Genomic DNA, 20,697 nt, shown 5'->3' with positions numbered 1-20,697 from the left:
AGCTCATTTTTTTATTCTCTCTACTTTGGAATATGTTTGATAATTTTCAAATAGACTTTTTTTTTTAATCCTAAGTGATCTCACTCTTCAGGGATAACCATGCTAACAATATGGTGTAAAGTCTTTAAGATTTTTTTCCATGCATAAGATATGTATGTGTGGCTGAATATATATATGTATATATTTTTACACATAATATTCTACAAAAACGTAATCTAGCTATAGGTATGAAGGTTGTAGTTTTTAAAGATGTATTTATTTATTTGAGAGAGCATGCACGCAAGTAGGGGATGGGGCAGAAGAAGAGAGAGAAAAATATTTAAGCAGACCCCCTGCTGCTTAAATTGCACATTGTGCTGTTTGTTCCCGTTTAGTATGTTTGATATGGGCAAGTAATTCTTCTTTATTCAAGAAAAATAAATCCTTTTTTTTTAAGATTTGGCCTTTTAGGGGATCCGTGGGTGGCTCAGCGGTTTAACACCTGCCTTCAGCCCAGGGCGTGATCCTGGAGTCCTGGGATCGAGTTCTGCATCGGGCTCCCTGTGTGGAGCCTGCTTCTCCCTCTGCCTGTGTCTCTGCCTCTCTCTCTCTCTGTGTCTCTCATGAATAAAATTAAAAAAAAAAGATTTGGCCTTTTAGAAACCAAATACCTTATTGAACTAAAAGCTTTCAGCCTATTATGATTTCCTCATAGTCCTGCCATCTGTAAATAATAATAATTCTTATCATATTTGTACTAATTAATTTTCATTGTATTGGCTACACTTCTAAAACAATGTTAAATAATAGTGATTATGATAGACATAATACATGTTTTAATGATAGCACCCTTTTGCTTTGGCTTGTGACTGTAGTTTTTTTTTCTTTTTATGATTTTATTTTTAAATAATCTCTACATCCAACGTGGAGCTCAAAAATAGAACCTTGAGATCAGGAGTCCTATACTCCATGGACTGAGCCAACCAGGTGCCTCTTGTGACTATAGTTTTAAGATAGATTTTTGTTTTAAATCAAGTTAAGTAACTGTTCTTTATTTTAGTAAGAGTTTTTTATTTTATTTTGTTTTAATCAAAGAAGGATTTTTGAATTTTATCAGTTGCCTTTTACATCTGCTATGGTCATACAATTTTTCTCTCATGGTCTTGTCAATGTACTGATTACAGTGATAAATTTCCTAAAGCCTCTCAGGAATTCCCTGAACATAAACCACCTGAAAACGGCATATTTTTCAATAAACTCCTGCATTTAATATTTTCTTGAGAAGTTTAAAGTGTGTTTCCAAAATCATGAGGTAGATTAGCTTATAGTTTCCATGTTGGGATATTTGACTTTAACATGACGTATTGAGCCCTTTTGTTTCCTTCATAGGTATAAGCTCTTGCTACAATTTTTTTTCTTAAGATTTTATTTATTTATTCATGAGAGACACAGAGAGAGAGAGAGAGAGAGAGGCAGAGACAGAAGCAGGGTCCATGCAGGGAGTCCAAAGCGGGACTTGATCCTGGGTCTCCTGGGTCTCCAGGATCAAGCCTGGGCTGAAGGCGGCACTAAACCTCTGAGCCACCTGGGCTGCCCCTCTTGTTGCAAAATTTATTTGCTTTGTATACAGTTTTTATTGTGGAAAATAACAGGACTTACATAATTAAGATACTATAGTATTTGCTATAACAATTATAAATATTTTTTTCTTTAAAATGTTTTCTAGAGGGGATCCCTGGGTGGCTCAGTGGTTTGGCGCCTGCCTTCGGCCCAGGGCGTGATCCTGGAGTCCTGGGATCGAGTCCCACATCAGGCTTCCTACATGAAGCCTGCTTCTCCTCTGTCTGTGTCTCTGCCTCTCTCTCTCTCTCTCTCTCTCTCTGTGTCTCTCATGAATAAATAAATAAAATCTTAAAAAAAAAATAAAATGTTTTCTAGCTTTATATAGTAATATTAAATTTTTGAATATTTTGCTGCATAATTAAAATATTTAATCTTAAAAATGAAATTAATCTGACATGATTGTAAAAAATTCAGTACAGGAGCACCTGGGTGGCTCAGTCAGTTAAGCACTTCCTTTGGCTCAGACCATGATCCCAGAGTCCCAGATTTGAGCTCCGCATCAGGCTTGTTTCTTCCTCACCCTCTGCTGTTAACCCCCACTAGTGCTCTCTGTCAAATAAATAAAATAAAAATCTTAAAAAATATATTCAGTACAATATATAGTAATACAGTCTTATTGACTCAGCACAGTTATGTTTTGGAGTTTAAAAATACTAGAATTTTATTTCATTTCGTCTGTTCCTTAATATTTTTATTTACATGAATTTCCGTGTAAGTTCTATCATAGTGGAGCAAAATGTTACCAAGGAGACAACTGTAAATTTTCACATGATGATCTGACTAAAGAAACAAAGAAACTTTTGGACAAAGTGAGTAATATTTTTGTACATCAATTATTTGTTAGGTCCCACTGCAGATTCATATGACTTGAATCATGTTTTACAAATCATATTTCATAAAAACATGAAATCTCTTGAGAAATCAAGGATTTGTTGTTTTATGTTTTAGTCTGTTAATGTAGCATGTTAGAAAAGCAGAAATATTGGAATAAGAATTAATCTTTTATTCTTATCCTTGTTCTGCCATTAAAAAGCTAATGTACTTTGAGAAATATCTTTACCACTTTGAACCTCATTCTCTGTCTAAAATGAGTTAGCTCTCTCTGATCCATTTTAACTTTAAAATGACACTTTTCTAATAACAAAACTAGTTTATTGAAGTCTTCACAGTTTTTAAATGTAAGGAAGAAAGCTTGTTTTGGAATAGTAATCTTTGCCGATTATTTTTAGGTGTTGAACACTGAAGAAGAAGCCATAAATGAAGATGAACGAGAATTAGAAGAACTTAGAAAACGGGGCATAACTCCTCTTCCCAAACCACCTCCAGGAGTTGGTCTTCTGCCAACCCCACCAGAGCATTTTCCCTTTTCTGATCCTGAAGACGATTTTCAGACAGATCTCTCTGATGATTTTAAGAAAATCCCATCTCTTTTTGAAATAGTTGTAAAACCTACTGTGGATTTAGCACATAAGATTGGGAAGAAGTAAGTTACAATTTTCAAAGATAGCATCATTTTTTCCCCTAAAAGTTCATATTAATTCTTATTAAGAAACTAACTTGTATTCCATATTAATCACATAATTAAACTTAGGTAGAGATAGCAGATACCTGGCATTTACCCTGATTGCTCTTCCTGCTTCCTCTTTGTCTCTGCTCCTTGCCATCAGTGCTTTTCTCTATGGAATCCTTAACAGCTTCAGAAACCTCTTCCACGTAATAATCCTGAAGGACACTGCTAGGGGATGGAGTTGGTATTTCTCCCAAATTGTTTGTTATGAAGCTACATTGACATTGATAACATCTTCAGATAGTGGCATTAGCATGTCTCCAGAATATTTGGTTCTTTTAGAGAAATATTTCCTTGGGCTATTAGAGGAAAGCCTTTGGATAAGCTGGATCGATCCAGATTTGCATTTTCAAACTAACCATTCTAGTCCTGCTGCCCATAACCCAGGGTCTGTGCACCTGGGCCTTAATTCCCACTGTCAATTATTTTAACCCTGAACACTCAGGGAAGTAATGAGATCCCAGCAAGTGAGGAACAGCAGATCTACAGGAAACGTCACAGTTAATGTGAACCATTAAAATTATTTCTGTTAAGGTCAAGAAGACAGGCACGTCCCCTGTTTGGCTAATACTGTAGATCAGACCTTAGCCAATGCAAAAAGAGAAAGATATAAAGATTAGAAATGGAGAGGCAGCTTATTATTTGGGCAGATTGCCTCAGTAAACCCAAAGGAATCAACTGACAAAACTATTAGAAATAGTAATTAAATTAGTAAGATGTCCAGAAAGAACAACAATCAAAACCTAAAGTTATTTTTATATGCCAGCAGTACTCAATTAGAAATTGAAAAGTTGTATGTTTATATAGTATAATTCTAATGTTGTTATATTAAAAGAAAGGTCTGTGTATACCTAGAAAAAGTCTAGGAGAGAACTAATCAAAAAATTTATTTTTGGGTGGTGGGATTAAAAGTGATTCTTATTTATCTTTGTACTTTTCTGTATTTTTCAAAGTATCTGTAAGCTTTAGAACAGCTGATAGTGAGCGTCAATTGAGACTAGGCTAAAATGAAGGCAAGATGCATATATTGGTGTTTTCATTTAGAGATAATGTGGAAAAAATTGCTTCTTAAAAACACATTCTAATACAGAAAACACAACCAATACATATTTAAAAATAGATCATTCTTGTTTGCCTCTTTTCTTTGAACTAAGAAATATTATTCTTTCTGCCTATAGGCCACCAGCATTTTATAACAGTGCCTCACCACCAGGACCACAATTTCAGGAAAGCAGCCCACATCCTCAACATATCTATAGTTCTGGATCAAGTCCAGGTCCTGGACCTAATATGTCTCAGGGACACAATAGTCCTGTGATGCACCCAGGCTCTCCCGGACATCATCCATGTGTAGCAGTGCCACACAGCCCACCTTTGCCGCCTGCTCCACCTGGAATTTTAGGTCCTCACGGTCAAACTGGAGCACTTGTTCAACCAGATACACCTTTGACACCACCAAGTATGAGTGGTACTTACCATTGCTTTCCAGAACACATGATGAAAGTAGCTAGAGAGAATCACTGTTCTCCAGGTTCATCGTACCTGCAAAGTACTGGTGAAATGCAGCTCAGCACCAATTATGAATCCCTACAAAACCCAGCTGAATTTTATGATAATTACTATTCACAGCATGCTGTACATAATTTTCAGCCTCCCAATAACTCTGATGGTAAGTGTACCTTTTCAATAACTCATTTTTAATTTAAAATCTTTGGAGTTCTCTATTTTTCATTAAAAACATAATGTATGTTTTTAATAAAGCTAAGTAAAATTTAATGAAATTGAAACCATAAAATATATTTTACATTTAACCAGCATTTGTTACACCAGAACTTTAGACAGCTTTAAAAAAATATTTACAGTCGGGGTGCCTGGGTGTCTCAGTTGGTTAAGCATCTGAGTTTCAGCTCAGTTCCTGATCTCGGGGTCATAAGATGGAGCCCTGCATCCAGCTCTACACCCAACATGGAGTCTGCTTGTCCTTCTCTCTCCCCCTCTGGCTACCCCCCCCCACCATGCTCGCTCGCTCTCTTTCTAAAATAAATAAAATCTTTAAAAAAAAAGTTTACAATCACATAATAACTTGGTAATCAAATGTAGTAATTATTAGAGCTTCTATTTCTTATAACTGACCATAGTACTCTCTAGTGGAGTTCTGTGCTAAATCAGTGTCTGTCTTTCTGTGTATAGATGGGATGTGGCATGTTGACTTTGCCCAGCATCAGCCTCCCATTGTTCAAGACTCCCCTAACTGTGGGAGTGGATCTAACGGTAGCACCAACATGACAGGCCATGGCCCCCTGCCTGCACCAGGTCTCCCCCCAGCAGTGCATCGAGCTCTTTTTGTCAGACTTACTCAGAAGTACCAAGAGGAAGATGAACCAAGCAGCACCCAGCCTCACAGGGCACCAAGCAAGGAAGAAGGTATGTCAGGTGTTATGGTAGCATTTTACCTTGGATTATGCAGTTCCTGAATTTGTCTTGAATAGGTTAAAATTTGAAAAATGAGTTCCTCTGAACTATCTGTTCTATTTCTAATATACCTTGTAGCTCCTGTCTGCTTCAAATTGATTGTGGTTTCCAGTGCTATTAATGCTTTAGTAATTAATTGCAGAGAGTTTGACCAGAAGCAGTGAGTAGATCTGAAGCTACAGTGTGAGGCCTGGTTGAAGCCCTTCTGGAAGAAAGAAATAGATTAGGAACTGGATATCTTCCATTTCAGGAATTTTTACTTCTACCCCAAGTTTAAAATGATTCAGTTATTAGAGAAGTCTTTATGGGCATAGGCTGTACACTTAAGGTTCTACTACATATTATGCAGGAATATTATTTTTAATATAAAAGATGTAGAGATACCAAGTTTACCTTAGTGTTTTTGATATTGATAAGTATACAGCAGTTAGTTAATTCAGTTAAGGAAAGAAAGCTTAATGCATCCAGTTCTTCTGATAAATTATGAAATTGATATGTTTGCCCACTCTTTTATATATATATATTTTTTTTCTTTTTACTAAGTAAATTGCATGGCCAATGTGGGACTCGAACCCACAACCCTGAGACTAAGAGTCTCATGCTCCACCAACTAAGCCAGCCAGGTGTGTGTTTGCCCACTTCTTAAGCATAAAATTTGCAAATATGTAAAACCAGATAACATTAGGTAGCTACAAGCTATTATATAAATATTATGTTACCTTTTCAAAGAAGGTAGCACTAACTCTTCATTTAACATCACAGGGAAATGAGGGATTCCTAATAATTTCCTGTATAATTTATATTTGCTCCTTAAAGAGCTTAATTTTAAGAAAAGAACTATTTTAATGATAATCTTTTTATAAAATCTTACAAAGATTTTATAAAAATATATCTTGTTTATTTTCATAAACAAGAAAATTGTAATTTTTCTGGATATAAAATTTTATACTAAAGAAATATAATTGATAATGTTTTATGAATGCTTTATCTTTGTATCCAGAAAAAATCTTGAACAGCTGGGTTTTAAAAAATTTTTTTAATTCAATTAATTAACATATGGTATATTATTAGTTTCAGAGGTAGAGTTTAGTGATTCATCAGTTGTATATAATACTCCAGTGCTCGGGATCCCTGGGTGGCGCAGTGGTTTAGCGCCTGCCTTTGGCCCAGGGCACAATCCTGGAGACCCAGGATCGAATCCCACGTCGGGCTCCCGGTGCATGGAGCCTGCTTCTCCCTCTGCCTATGTCTCTGCCTCTCTCTCTCTCTCTCTCTCTCTCTCTCTCGGTGTGTGTGACTATCATAAATAAATAAAAATTAAAAAAAAATACTCCAGTGCTCATTACAACACATGCCCTCCTTAATGCCTCTCACCCAGTTACCCCATCCCCCCACCTCCCTCCCCTCCAGTGACTCTCAGTTTGTTTCCTATGATTAAGAGTCTCTAATATTTGTCTCCCTCTCTGATTTCATCTTGTTTTATTTTTCCCTCCCTTCCCCTAAACTCCTCTGTTTTGTTTCTTAAATTCCACATATGAGTGAAATCATTTGTCTTTCTCTGATTAACTTGTTTCACTTAGCATAATAGCCTCTAGTTCTATCCATGTCATTGCAAATAGTGAGATTTCATTCTTTTTGGCGGCTGAGTAATAGTCCATTACATACACACACACACACACACCACATCTTCTTTATTCATTCACTTGCTGATAAACATCTGGGCTCTTTCCATATTTCACTATTGTGGACCTTGCTGCTATAAACATTGGGGTGGAGGTGCCCCTTCAGATCACTACATTTTTATCTTTGGGGTCGATACCTAGTAGTGAACAGCTAGGGGTTTTGTGTGTCTGTGTTCATTTTTATAAATTTTAGTGCCCTTTTAAATTGTATCTGTCCTTTGATAAAAAGCTGTTAACTGTCATTTCTTATCTAATACCTCTTTTCAATTGGCCTAGCTCTACTGGTTTGCATTCCTTCTGTTCTATATTTATTCTCATTCCAAAAAGGATTTAAGATTGCTTATGAAATATATTGATAATGAAAGTTAAAATAGCATTTTCCTTATGTGGGTCAGATTTGAATCATCTTACCTATTTGGATCATGTAACAAATTCTTTGAGGAGTGAAATTGCTATGCAGAAATATTTGAAATAATGGCAACAGGTAAAAGTGAATCAGTAGTTCAGCTTTGGTCTTCTTGAGGTCAGAGAGAGAAGGAATAGATATCTAGTGTCTAGAAGTAGTTTTTTCTGACACTGAAATATGAGTGAAACATTTTTCCATTGTGTTGGGGTGCCTTGCTGGCTGAGTCAGTGGAGCATGAGATTCCTGATCTTGGGGTTGTGAATTCAAGCCCTATGTTGGGTGGAGAGATTACTTAAAAATAAAACCTTTAAAAATAAAACAAAACTTTTTTCCATTGTGATATATAACCTATATGGTTATAAACCACAATTCCGCCCTAAATACCAATGCCTGTATTCTCACTCTGTTCTAACTTAAATATGTAACACCAAAGTACCGTGTAGTAGAAAATTGTTAGCAGTGAGATAAGGTAAAATGAAAATATGTACAATATCCAAGATATTCTAAGATATTTATGTATATGCTGTATGTGTGTACATGTGTGTTACCAATTCAGAATTGATGTGTGTATGTTTTAATGGAAAGGAAGAAGACTACCTCCTGTATCAGCATTTTGTAATCCCTTCTTTCCTACTATAGAGAACGCCTCTGTTAGCTAAGCTTCTTAGCAGACTGTCTAACATACTAGGGTTAAAAAGACTTTAGGATAAGGCCCAAAGTGTTCCCATAGAGTTAAGGCATATAAGTTTCAGGATATTAGTTTTGTTATTTTTACTTTTAAACATTTAAGTAGATAATATATTCACATATGTCAAACATCTAAAAATATAATAAGCTATAAATGAAAAATCTCTATGTCATCCTTCATTCGCTCAGTTGTCATTGCTTCCTTAACCAGTACTATTAGTGTTTTTGTTTTCTTTCAAGATTTTTGAAAAATAGTTCACCCTTGTTATCGTGATAAATCCAGAGCTATGAAGCTTAAGTATTACTTGAATTAGAGAGGCCCAAAACATTTTAGTATTCTTTTCTAAGAGTACTTTTTCTTCTTCTCCAACTCTGTCATAGCACACACACTCTTGAGTTCCCTTTTGGCCAGTCCATATGAGCAGTCCTGACTTCTCCCTGACTGGAAGGAGTAACACATATTCTAACATCACACCTCTTTCTTTTAGAGTATGATGACTAAATTGATCGTTGTGATTACAGACCTAATTTTGTTCCAGGTTTGAAACTCTGGCATTTCTATGATGCATTTTCTTGAAGTTATATTATACTTATTCCAGAAATAGTATGTGTTTTAAAAAATTATCTTAATTAAGGTCAAATATAAATGCTTCATTCTTTACAATAAGTTTTTGTCTGCATTTAGATGATACTGTTAACTGGTATTCCAGTAGTGAAGAGGAAGAAGGAAGCAGTGTGAAGTCAATACTGAAAACATTACAGAAACAAACAGAAACTTTAAGGAGTCAGCAACAGCCTTCCACAGAACTCAGCACTCCTACCGATCCAAGACTTGCTAAAGAGAAAAGCAAGGGAAACCAAGTTGTTGACCCTAGACTTAGGACTATCCCAAGGCAAGACATGAGAAAATCTTCTGAGTCTACCCCATTGGATCTCAGACTTGCATGGGATCCCAGGAGACTAAGAGGGAATGGAAGCAGTCATGTAGGATCTTCTGTTGGTGGAACAAAGTTTGATTCACATCATGCAAATGCTGGCCCTGTCAAACACAAAAGAGGAGATGACGATGATGAAGATACAGAAAGAGAATTGAGAGAGAAAGCTTTCTTAATACCTTTGGATTCTTCCCCTGGCATAATGCTCCAGGATCCAAGGTCACAGCTAAGGCAGTTCAGTCACATTAAAATGGATATTATCCTAACCAAACCCAACTTTGCAAAACACATCGTGTGGGCTCCAGAAGACTTACTTCCAGTCCCTTTACCTAAACCTGACCCAGTATCTTCAATCAATTTACCTCTGCCCCCTCTTATAGCTGACCAGAGGCTCAATAGGTTATGGAATACAAAAAGTGATCTTCATCAAAACACAGTGCCCGTTGATTCGAAATCAGCAGCCAAAGCCAAAGTGAATACAACAAACAGAGAAGGCTACCTAGAACAATTTGGAGACTTACATAGTTCAGGAAGTAAATTAGGAGATCCTAGGCTGCAAAAAAATTTTGATCCCAGACTTCATAGACTGCACAGTACAGAGTCTCACCCAGCGGTTATGAAGGACTCACATACATTAAAGGGCACCCCTCATTTAGCCAGGTCAAACCCTGCTTCATCACAGCCCACAGGGGCAGTGACTAGCAGTTCTGGGCCAGGGGCTTTGCCTCCATATGCCCCTAAACTCTCCTCTTCAGCTGGCCTTCCCCTGGGAACTCCAAGTTCAGTTCTTAGTGGCATTAGTTTGTATGACCCTAGGGAGCATGGTTCATCATCTACATCAGAGCTAGCAACAGAAAATGCAGAGAACCAGAAAAAAAGTAGTTTAAAAAGTAGTGACAAAAATGACCCTTCTCCTGGAGAAGCAGTCCTGCCACAGAAAACCAGTGCAAATGTGGAAGCCACTGTGGATGGGCTGGCTGACCCACAGGCAGATATTCTCAGGAGTTCTGGTGTGGTTCAGGTCCCAGCAGTGCACAGTCTTCCTATTCAGGCATTAACAGGCTTAATTAGACCCCAGTACAGTGATCCAAGGCAGTCCCGGCAGCCAGGACAGATGAGCCCCACCCTAGAAAGTGATCCCAATAGAGAACCAGATGACAAATCTCTGAAGGAGGTTTTTAAAACTTTTGATCCAACTGCTTCACCATTTTGTTAGCTATTGTGTAATTAAGCAATTCTTTTCACTCTGTGACTATTGCAGTCCTCTGCTGTTTTGTAACTGGTTTACCTCTATAGTTTATTTATTTTTAAATTATAAATACTTTTCAGCTGCTAGTATCAGAACCACATGAAGTTATATCCTCTAAAGCCTGTGGTATTTTATATAATATTTTTATAACTTTAAGAGACTGTAGTAACTGACATAGAAACCTATATATCATGTTAGCTTCGGTAAAAGTACTTTTATCATAAACCATCATGAACTCAACACCCTGCCCAAATATATGCCATTTGTCTTTCATAATCAATGTTTAGATAAATGATTACCACTTTTATATGGTTGTTAGTTTCAAGCAATATTATGTACATTACTTTTGAGCAACAGTATTTTGACTAGGATCTTCTCTATTTGTCAACACAGAACTGATTAATATGTAATGCTAACTGCTAACTAAAATGTAAATGAAGTAAAGAAAACATTTTAAAAATCACAATTAGCAGAGCAGTTTGTGTTTAAGGGCATCACTTTTATTAGTATTGGCAATATTATTTGTGTAAATGAAGCATTTGAATGTCATATCTTTTAAAAGTATTTTATTCTATACTGTATCATAGAAGTTGGAGATATATAGATTGTTTTTGCTAAAGTGAAAAACTCCTCAAGTTCTCTAACATAATTTTTTAAATTTAATTTTTCATATTAAATAGTTATGAGTTCTTGCTGTGTCACATTGTGATGTTTATGTGTTTCAATGTGTTTTTTGTCTTTAGCAGCATAATTTATATTACTTTTTCAAATGATGTAGCTGCAATAATTGTATTCATCATGACTTTGGTAATTTTTAACAAAATTTTAAAAGATCCAGTGACAGTCTGTAGTGATTATTGCATTGATGATGTTTTAATGTCCAGGTTCTATATTTTTTTCTTAAATAGCAAGAAAACACAGAGATGGTATAATCAACTGTATATGGCTACCAATAAAGAATCTCTTTCAGATCTCTCCTGACTGGCATTCTGTAACAAAGGAGACTGCCTGGTTTTTTAAGTATTTATTTAATGTCCTCAGAGTTTGGAAATCTCCTAAATTGAGTAGAAATTGTATTTTTATGAAAAATAATTTGTATTAATTTTTGTGTCTTTTGTGCAGTATATAAATAATGGCAGCCCTGTTTGTTTTATACATATATTATTTATAATGGAAACTAAGTATTACACTGATACTTATAACTTGAACTGGATCTGTGTGGCCATGTTTGCTGGTAACAACTCCATAACTAACTTGAGACAGAGCATTTCACTATAAAAAATAATGAAAGTGGAGGAAATCAGTCCTTGGATGAAAACAGTTACCCTGGAAAAGTGATTTTAAAAATATATGGCAAAATATTTCTGTGGGAACCTAACACTTAGCTAATATTATGGTTTAATATTAATGCATATTTTTTCTTATTCTTCATTTTTTTTCTTTGATTCCTTTTTTTTTTTTTTTTTTAACTTTGATTCCATGCTTAAATCGGGTTGCAGCTAAGTGAACAGCAACTCTGCTGACCCAGGAAGTTCATTGTGCTCTAAGTGGAAGGACAGTTATTGAAGGGGATGTGAATTTTTCCTGTTTATACTTTAAACATTGTTGCCTAAAATGGCTCTGGATTACATTTTTGGGTTAAAAATGCATTTTAAAGCCACTATAGAAAGTATTTTCTGATTTACTGTACCTATGAACTTTTATAGTTAATTGAAAAGTCAATAAATGATTAAAACTGACAGAAAAAAAGTGTGTGTGGGTATACACACATACACTTATATACGTACATATTACTAATAATTATTAGGAAAAATCAGTAAAACTGCTGAATTTTAGTAATTAAATTAAAATTTTTAGCAAATCTTTAATTCCCTCTTGTATTTTATAATTAAATTAAGTAACGATGTTCATATTTTAAATATCACATGAAAAAGATAATTTTTCTTGTTAAAGATCCAAATAGAATCCAAATCTTAACAGAAGATCCTTCTTACTTAAGGTTAATTAAAAAGTAAGGTTTAAAAATCAGTAATTCAAAGTATAATGTCTTTTTTCTCAATGTTCTTGAGTCCCTATTATGTCAGCCAGTGTCCTAGAGGCTATTTTATAAGATAGTGTGGACATAGTTGCAAATTTAACAATATATTTTATATGAAAATGTTTTACTTATGTTTAAAATAATGATTTTAATTTGTGGTCTTTTTTAATCGAGATAACTTTAGCTTAGGAGATAGTCTACTGTGTCCTGTCTATTTAGATTATTTTAAACTCTTTTTTTCCTTTTTCTCAACAACGTTTAATAAGTAGCCACTTTCCCTGATGAAGAAGTTCCTCTTTAAGGTGAATCGGTGTTTGTTAGAATCCATGTAAGTCGATTTACACTTAGCACACTGAAAAGTACTTTATGGCTCTACTCTTACAAGCCAGGCATTTACAGGTAACGGAAATAACTTGTATCCTAAAAGTCTGGATGAGACTCATTGATTGAGATGTAACTTAACTATTCATACTGATTTGTGACAGAGGGTTTATACCTGTTTATTGTGATGTTGAGGAGAATGGGATCTATCAAGGTGTTGAATTGGAATACCCAGATGACCATAATTTTGTTTGGGCAACTACTTCCCTACGACTTCAGGTTAGTTTTTGCTCCAAACTCCTGTCTCTGGATCTTTCCCAGTTAGGACCTCATTCTGAACCTGTAAGTAAACCAAATATTGGAATGATTTCAAATTCTGCTTCAGCAATTACATCTGCTTCTGTAGGCACCCTCTGTGTTACCCAGCCACATGTGCCAGACCCCAAAATTAGGTTGCAACTGAAACAGCCTAATTATAGGATGGTGTTTGCTTAGGTTTCTGTTTGTCTTCTAACTTGCTATAAGGACTAGTTTTCCTTGCTAGTCCTACTTCTTTTAAGAGTGGAAGAATAGTTGATTAGTAAAGAAATCCTATATATGCATACATATAAGCCAGTTTGCTGGATTAATTTGAAGAGAGAGGAGAACTTAGGAGGGCCGGAGGCTTAAAGACAATTCATATTTTTGTTCTGAATTGATTTATAGGTGTTTTTTCTCCATGTCCAGTTCCTTATCTGTGAAATGGTTATAATTTTGACTGTTCACAGATTTGATGTAAGGAGTGAATAAATTATTAAAGTATTTTTAAATGGAAAATTGGTTTATAACTTTTACGGACACAATCATTACACTTCCACTAGGCTGCATTAGGCTGTACAAATTCTAAAATAACATGGTCTCTGTGGTTCACCAATTTTATGTTGTTTCAGGTGATGTACATTGAAGACAATAGAACTGCGTGAGAAGTTGTTTTAGTATATTAACCCATTGCTAGCAATTCCCTTCAACATTTTGTGTGTTAGTAAGACATAGGACTTTTGTAACTTAGAGCTGTGTGGACTTGTAGTGTTTATTCAGGATCTGACTGCTCTGCCCATTTTATACAAGATGGATATTAATGGAGGGTTAAAAATGGTATGACAGTCCATATTGCATGGTGTATTCATTTATAGCATGTGTGGTGTGGGCAAAATGGCCAACTTACTCATTATAAATGCTATTGGCTCTTAGAAACAATAGAGATGTTTACTCCCACTTCTTAGTGTATATTTCTGCAACACATGACCTGGAGGTCTTTCTGAGTGACCACTTGCTTGATGAAACTATCATTTTCCTTTGGTTAATGGCAACATTTGGAAGTTCCTAGAGACCTTGAGGTGAGGTCTTGTCAAAAATCTTTCCAATTGCACAACACAAAGTCAAGGTAGAGATGTTCTCCCTGAGTTTACCCTTCTGGGCTTGAAATTACACCTCGGAGAGGTGGTCTGTGCTAAAGGCACAGACTTGGAAGTGTGGTCTGCAGTGAGTGGTCCACTGATAGGGCCCCTGCAAACTTCAGTAACTGGGCTTTTGTGAATATCTAAAACAAAGAGTTGTAATTATTTTTTCAGAAATGGGTTGGCAGCACTTGATCATAGTATGGTCAATATTAAGTCTAATAGGATATATAAGTAATTAGTAAACAATTAGTTTAAGTAAATGTTTAGGAAATGTAAGCTTTAACAAAATGTAACTGGACAGGGCTAGTGTTTAAAGCTGTTTTCCTCATGTACCTGTTATGTTTTAGCATTTGTGTAATGCCTTTCCCCCAAGGAGTTTAATGTGATTTACAGAACCAGTTTCAGTAGGTACCAATCACCAAGTCGCTGGGATTTTGTTTTTGAGTATGTTATTTATCAGCAGTATCTGCCAGTTATAACAGAGCCCAAATTAATCTGCTTTTCTTGGAAAGGATGCAGACCTAAGAAAAGACTTTAGGTTAACATCAACATAATATTTAGAATTTCTAATTTTTAAATAAGAAATAAAAAGCACATTTTAAGTGGAGGCAGGACCGTTATGTGCCTCCTTGCTTTGCTGCTTCCCCACAGCAACAAGCCTAGGTCTAGGCACAGGGTGGGTGCTATGTTAATTGCTTCTTAACTGCTTCTGGACATCCACCCAAGTTTAGGTTTTGATGTGTCAGAGCCATTCCATAATTGTATCCAAGAGTACAATTCATAAAGTACACCTCTTTCAGGAGACACAAGGCACCTACCTTCTCTCTGTCTCTCTCTCTCTCTCTCTCTTTTTGCCTCCCCTCCCCACTCCCACCCAAACAATGTGAAGGTAGGGTTATGGCAGCCTTACTTAGAAGTTAAATGTTTCTACATTAATTCATAACTCTAAGAGTCCTCTAGATTTACAAGATCACTGTTTCATGGTGGAAGTTTGAATTGATCAATAATTTATTCCTGTAGATCTATGAAGGATTCTTTCTATAGGCAGAACTGCATAATCAGAGCCATATTTTTATTTTAAAATATATTTCTCTAATTTCTCTCTTCCTGTTTTCAAAATATCAACCACAATTATGAAGGTATGCCTAACCTAGTGAATTTCCAATAACATTTGAATTTCTTTTTATCCCAACACCATCAATGATAATTTACCCTTTAAAGTCATGAACTGGACTCTACGTCAGGTCTGTGTATTCCTTAATACCCTTCATTACCCTTTGGAATAGAATAGTCATGTGTTAACAGTAGGCAAAATCATTGTGGGCATGGAGAAAATCTATTTCTTCAAGCAAGATTGTGAGTTCTTGGACTAGTATTTTATAGTCTGGTTTATCCTTGAATCTCTTGTTTTTAAAACTTTGAATTTGTCAGAAAAATATATATAGCTAACTAGAGCATTTTAGAAAAATATTAGCTCTGTGAATTACCAGACCCCATACTTCCTGGCTCATTACTGATTTTAATACCTCTGTGAGGGTATTAAGGTTAAGAGGAGCTGTAAAATTTGCATTAGCTAATATTATTTTGTCAGAGGTCTGATCTATAGTTTATTGTAAAAGAAATATATAGAGGTCCGAATTAAAAAAAAAAAAAAACTATCCATGTTGTTCCCAAACCTCCATTATGAGCAATATTTTGGTGTTAGTTGTCAGTGATAGACTATACATTTTATATGCTTTTTAAATAGAGAAACTGAAAAATTATAAACAAATCATTATTACAAGAGGTTTTTTTGTCCACCTCTGTTTTACAGAAGTTTGCCCTCCAGTTGTTTGGGAGGGAAGTCAATTAAGATAGGAGAATATCTTTTCAAGAGGTGGAATGATATTTCCTTATAAAAGTGACAATCAAGAAATAGTCATTTGTATACTTACTTGCCAAAGTTTTAAAAAGAATTTTACATTCCTGACCCTAAATCCACTGCTCCCCACCACCCAGGATTCAGAAAGAGCTCAGCATAGATCCAAGTTTCCAGGGCCCAGGTCATTTTGTTTTTAGTCTAGGGCTTCTATGCCTGCGCACAGCAAAGGCATTGATGGCACTCGTGTCCTACGATGCAGTGTGTCTCTATGTGTGTGTTGGGGGAGGAGGGGGGTTGTCGGGGGGGACATTCTGTGTTCAGACTTATGATCGTCCATTTTCTGTCAGATCCACAAGCACCATCTGTGGGCTAAAATGCAGGTTAAATCTATTCAGAATGAAGTGGGGTTTTAAAACAAAACATTTCTAGTGTTATCATTTTGATTCCCCAAGTTGATCTCAAATGCTGGGGAAATGCTGCCTTGACTGTTTCACTTTGCAAGGTTTTAGTAGATACCAATTTAGTAAATTAATTAAACTGTTAATCTATTATCTGTTCAAAAGATACCAGCAGGATATATTTTGCTGAATTAATCAATTATTCTACTTATGGACTAACAAATCATTTGGTAAAATCAGGAATATTATTTCTTCTCATTTACTAATAAACTTTCCAAGTTACTTTCTGTTGTTGCAAGTTTCTGTAATTTTTTTCTGTGACACCTTTTTATTGTCTGACTTTAAAATAAAAACATTTCTGATAATATCTGTCTGGCACTATGTTGCTTTTCTTTAATAAATCTTTATCATTTAAAGACAATACAGGGGCGCCTGGGTGGCTCGGTTGGTTGAGTGTCAGATTCTTGATTTTGGCTCCGGCTGTGATCTCAAGGTCGTGAAATCAAGCCCCATGTCAGCTCCACGTCAGCTCCACGCTTAGTGGGGAGTCTGCTTGAGATTCTCTCTCTCCCCCTCTCCCTCCCCCTGCTCACACATGCTTTCTCTCTAAAATAATCTTTAAAAAATAATATTATTAAATAAAGACAATACAGGGGAGCATGTACTCATATAATAGCTTACAAATGGAGCCCGTTGCAGACCGTCCTGAAAGAAAGGGATGGCAGTCGTCTAGTACACAAACATTGTGTTTCACTTAGCCACACAGATTAAAAGCATCTAAAGTCCTATTTCCTGATACTGCCTTTATTCTGGGTACGTAAGCCTCTCTTACATTAGCTTACATTAATTTTCGATTGAAGGATCTGAATCTAAGAGGCTGCTAGCAAATGCCCTGCTTAGAGCAGAGCAGGAGCTCTCCAGGACGAGAGTAGAACCTCACTGGAGAGGAAGGGCTCATAGGGGTGTGTACTCAATGGGGTGTGTACCCCCCTTCAAGATCAGGAGCAAAAAAAGTGATCATGCATCCCTCAAAGGTCCAGAAGTCTTATCAAAAGATGTTTCCTGGGAGTGCCTGGGTGGCTCAGTCGGTTAAGCGTGTGCCTTACAGCTCGGGTCATGATCCCAGGGTCCTGGGATCAGACCCTGCATTGGGCTCTCTGCTCGACAGGGAGGCTTCTTCCTCTTCCTCTGCCTGCTGCTCCCCCTACTTGTGCTCTCTTTCTGTCAAATAAATAAGATCTTTTTTAAAGATGTTTTTTGGTTTCTGTTCTAGTATGTTCAGTGGCCAAGGACACACTGTCTCAATTAAGGGAGCCTACCAGATTCCTGTATTTAATTATTGAGCAACTCTGTAGAAAGGTCTTCCTTGGGATCTAGCAGTCTTGTCCTGGTGTACACTATCCTGAGCAATGTAACACCGGGCAAGTCATGACCTCCTGAGTATCACGTTCCTCATCAACGAAATTGGGATCCATCACTCATTTAAGAAAGACTGAACACTCACTCAGTATATGCTATTAGGTGTTGAGTTACAGAGATGGAGAAGATGAACTGCTTTTATAGCCCACATTTCCCTAAAGAAAAAGGTATGCGAAACCCGGTCTGCAAAATGGAAAAAAGTGGAGACATTCTGGCTGAAGTTGGGGTGGGGTGCTTGGTCCCAAACCTACATTACCTCTAAGGAACAGGCGCACATTTGAGAGCCCTAATCTAAATCCTCCACCAGCAACCAGCTCATTGTAAAATGCAGCTATCATCTTACCTCGTGTTGCCTTAAAAAACCCTCCAAGGTTTTCTTTATCTGCACAAAAAGTCCAAGCTTTGTGGCTTGGCAGTCCAGGCTCCTTTTCCAGCACCTTCCTCATTCTGGTTGTCATACTCCTGGATCAACAGAGAACTATTTGTTCTTTCTGTGAGCTGGAAATCTGTCCTCTGTTGCATGATGAGCTCTAGTTTGATTTGCCTCTATCTCCCTGGGATGTCATACTGGGTCTATTCCTCAGCAGGAGCCCTATCAGTGATCACTAGGACGTGACAGACCAGGATTCCAAATCAGAGGCCTTTATCCATTTGGGTGGCACACTTCCAGGTCCCACAGCCTTTTCAAAAGTCTACAGAAATACTTGAGACTTGTGGGGCACCTGGGTGGCTCAGTGATTGAGTGTCTGCCTTCAGCTCAGGGTGTGATCCTGGTGTCCTGGGATCAAGTTCCGCATCGGACTCCCTGCAAGGAGCCTGCTTCTCCCTCTGCTTATGTCTCTGCCTCTCTCTCTGTCTCTCATGAATAAAAAAGTAAAATCTTAAAAAAAAAAAAATGAGACGAAAAAGAATTTTGGTTTCAAAATGCTGTAAGGCATTGTAAAGGTGAAATGCTTAATTTTGAAAGCAAAATTATTAAGTATTTTCACAATGTTTATAATGAATAGTTGTATACATATAGATTTTACCTGTATATATAAACACATCCATAAATATATGTATCCACCCATACACTTAGGATGGACAATGAAGGGCAGCCCCGGTGGCCCAGCGGTTTAGCCTCGCCTGCAACCCAGGGCGTGATCCTGGAGACCCTGGATCAAGTCCCACATCAGGCTGTCTACATGGAGCCTGCTGCTCCCTCTGCCTGTGTCTCTGCCTCTCTCTCTGCATCTCTATGAATAAATAAATAAAATCTTAAAAAAAAAAAGGATGGACAATGAATACATTTACTCTGCTAGCTTTAGATCTTTAGAAATGAGAGTACGTAGGGCATATGGAGGTCAACACATGGCCTTGCTTCCAATCCAGAATTTAAAATCAAGAAATATCCTGGAATAAAAGAAATGGGGCTTATACTGTAAACCTGGAGCTTCACTACTGTTAATTATATTTCTTCATATATATACAAGAAAAATGGGGAGTCCATCTGCATAGTTTTCTATGCTTTGTGCAAGATGTTGAAGAGGAAGATAGGTTAGCTAGTTGTGAGTAACTACCTAGGCTTTACGTATTCATTCGTCAGATGGTAAGCACAGCACCTTACTGCCTGTCAAGGCTCAGCAAGGCGCTGGGGATTCAGATGCAACCGGGACAGAAGGCCTTGGAATTTACAGTTGCATGGAGGAGCCCGGCATGCGGTGAGCGTGCGATTACAGTGTGCCGAGGGCCATTTCTCAGGGCCTCTGAGCCACAGGGTGCCCGGGAGGGACGGACCGAGGGACGCAGCGGCAACTCTCCGTCTCTTCCAGGGAGGCCCTCGGCCGTCACTGGTTTCAGCCGCCTCCAGGCAGGACGGCTGGGTCTGAGCGCCCCCTGGAGGCCATGCTGAGTAACTGCTCACGGATGGGGTTCCAAATCCACCCCCCCACCCCGCGCATCTTCAACCAGCACTGCCCGCTTTGTGCTAGGTTTTAGGGGTGAACTGATGAGGCACACACATGATGACACCGACCCCATCCTGTGGCAAGATTCAACCCGGAATCACCCCACCCCCAGATCGGTACCCGCGTCCTCACACGCCTTTCCCAAAGGCTCCCCTCACACTGTCCGGGGCATCGGGGAAGTGACCTCTGCCTCCTCACTATGACGCCGGGGTGGAGAGACTGGTGCCCGAGGAGACAAGCCTGCCCCTAAAGTGCTCTGCTCTGATGGCGCAGTGGTTCTCCAGTAGGGGCTGAAGAGCGAGCGGCAGCAGGCTGGCGCCTCATTCCTGCTCTGCCCTGTGTTTGCCGTGAAGGATATGAAGCCACAAAGAGGCATGAAGTTGCAGAGTAGAGAGGTTAGCATGCAACAATGGGGAGCCTGGGTGGCTCAGTCCGCTGAGCGTTGAGCTCTGACGCTGGACTTCAGCTGAGGCCTTGATGTCAGGGTTGTGAGTTCAAGCCCTGTGTGGAGCTCCACGCTGGGCATGGGGCTTGCTCACAATAGATAAAACATAACATCACATAACATGGCAACAGTGTGGAGGACAGAACAGGTGGAGTTGAGGTGAAGCAACTGTAAGGAAAAAAAGCCCAGTCAGCAAAGGGGAAAACTGCAGAGAAGAAGCCCATAGAGGA

The 20,697-nt window shown here is 37.7% G+C and overlaps 1 protein-coding gene and 1 long non-coding RNA gene across 8 annotated transcripts in view; one reads left to right on the top strand and one right to left on the bottom strand.

The window, feature by feature from the left end:
* Positions 1-11,571, top strand: part of ZC3H6 (zinc finger CCCH-type containing 6) — a 67,486-nt gene extending 55,915 nt beyond the window's left edge. For 5 of the 6 annotated variants that reach the window (XM_072770207.1, XM_072770205.1, XM_072770206.1 and 2 more), the window contains 5 exons: positions 2,304-2,411; positions 2,832-3,085; positions 4,348-4,838; positions 5,360-5,593; positions 9,102-11,571. In XM_072770207.1, the coding sequence (XP_072626308.1) occupies positions 2,304-2,411; positions 2,832-3,085; positions 4,348-4,838; positions 5,360-5,593; positions 9,102-10,567 (2,553 nt within the window). In that variant the 3' untranslated portion in view covers positions 10,568-11,571. Of the gene's footprint in view, positions 1-2,301; positions 2,412-2,831; positions 3,086-4,347; positions 4,839-5,359; positions 5,594-9,101 lie in introns of all 6 variants that reach the window. The other variant, XM_072770204.1, reaches the window with a different exon arrangement.
* Positions 11,572-13,127: 1,556 nt separating this feature from the next.
* Positions 13,128-20,451, bottom strand: LOC140601391 (uncharacterized). Of its 2 annotated transcripts, none has more exons than XR_012004409.1 (3): positions 20,143-20,451; positions 18,420-18,538; positions 13,128-13,299 (listed from the first exon to the last, which is right to left on the bottom strand). It is a non-coding gene; the product is annotated as an uncharacterized lncRNA (long non-coding RNA). The 2 variants fall into 2 exon arrangements; XR_012004410.1 differs by having other exon boundaries at positions 20,181-20,449.
* Positions 20,452-20,697: the final 246 nt, after the last annotated feature.

The sequence above is a fragment of the Canis lupus genome, chromosome 12, assembly GCF_048164855.1.
Source record: "Canis lupus baileyi chromosome 12, mCanLup2.hap1, whole genome shotgun sequence".
In the NCBI taxonomy this organism is placed as follows: Eukaryota; Metazoa; Chordata; class Mammalia; order Carnivora; family Canidae; genus Canis; species Canis lupus.
Note: the sequence above shows the minus strand (reverse complement) of the source record. Positions and strands in the feature narration are given on the sequence as shown.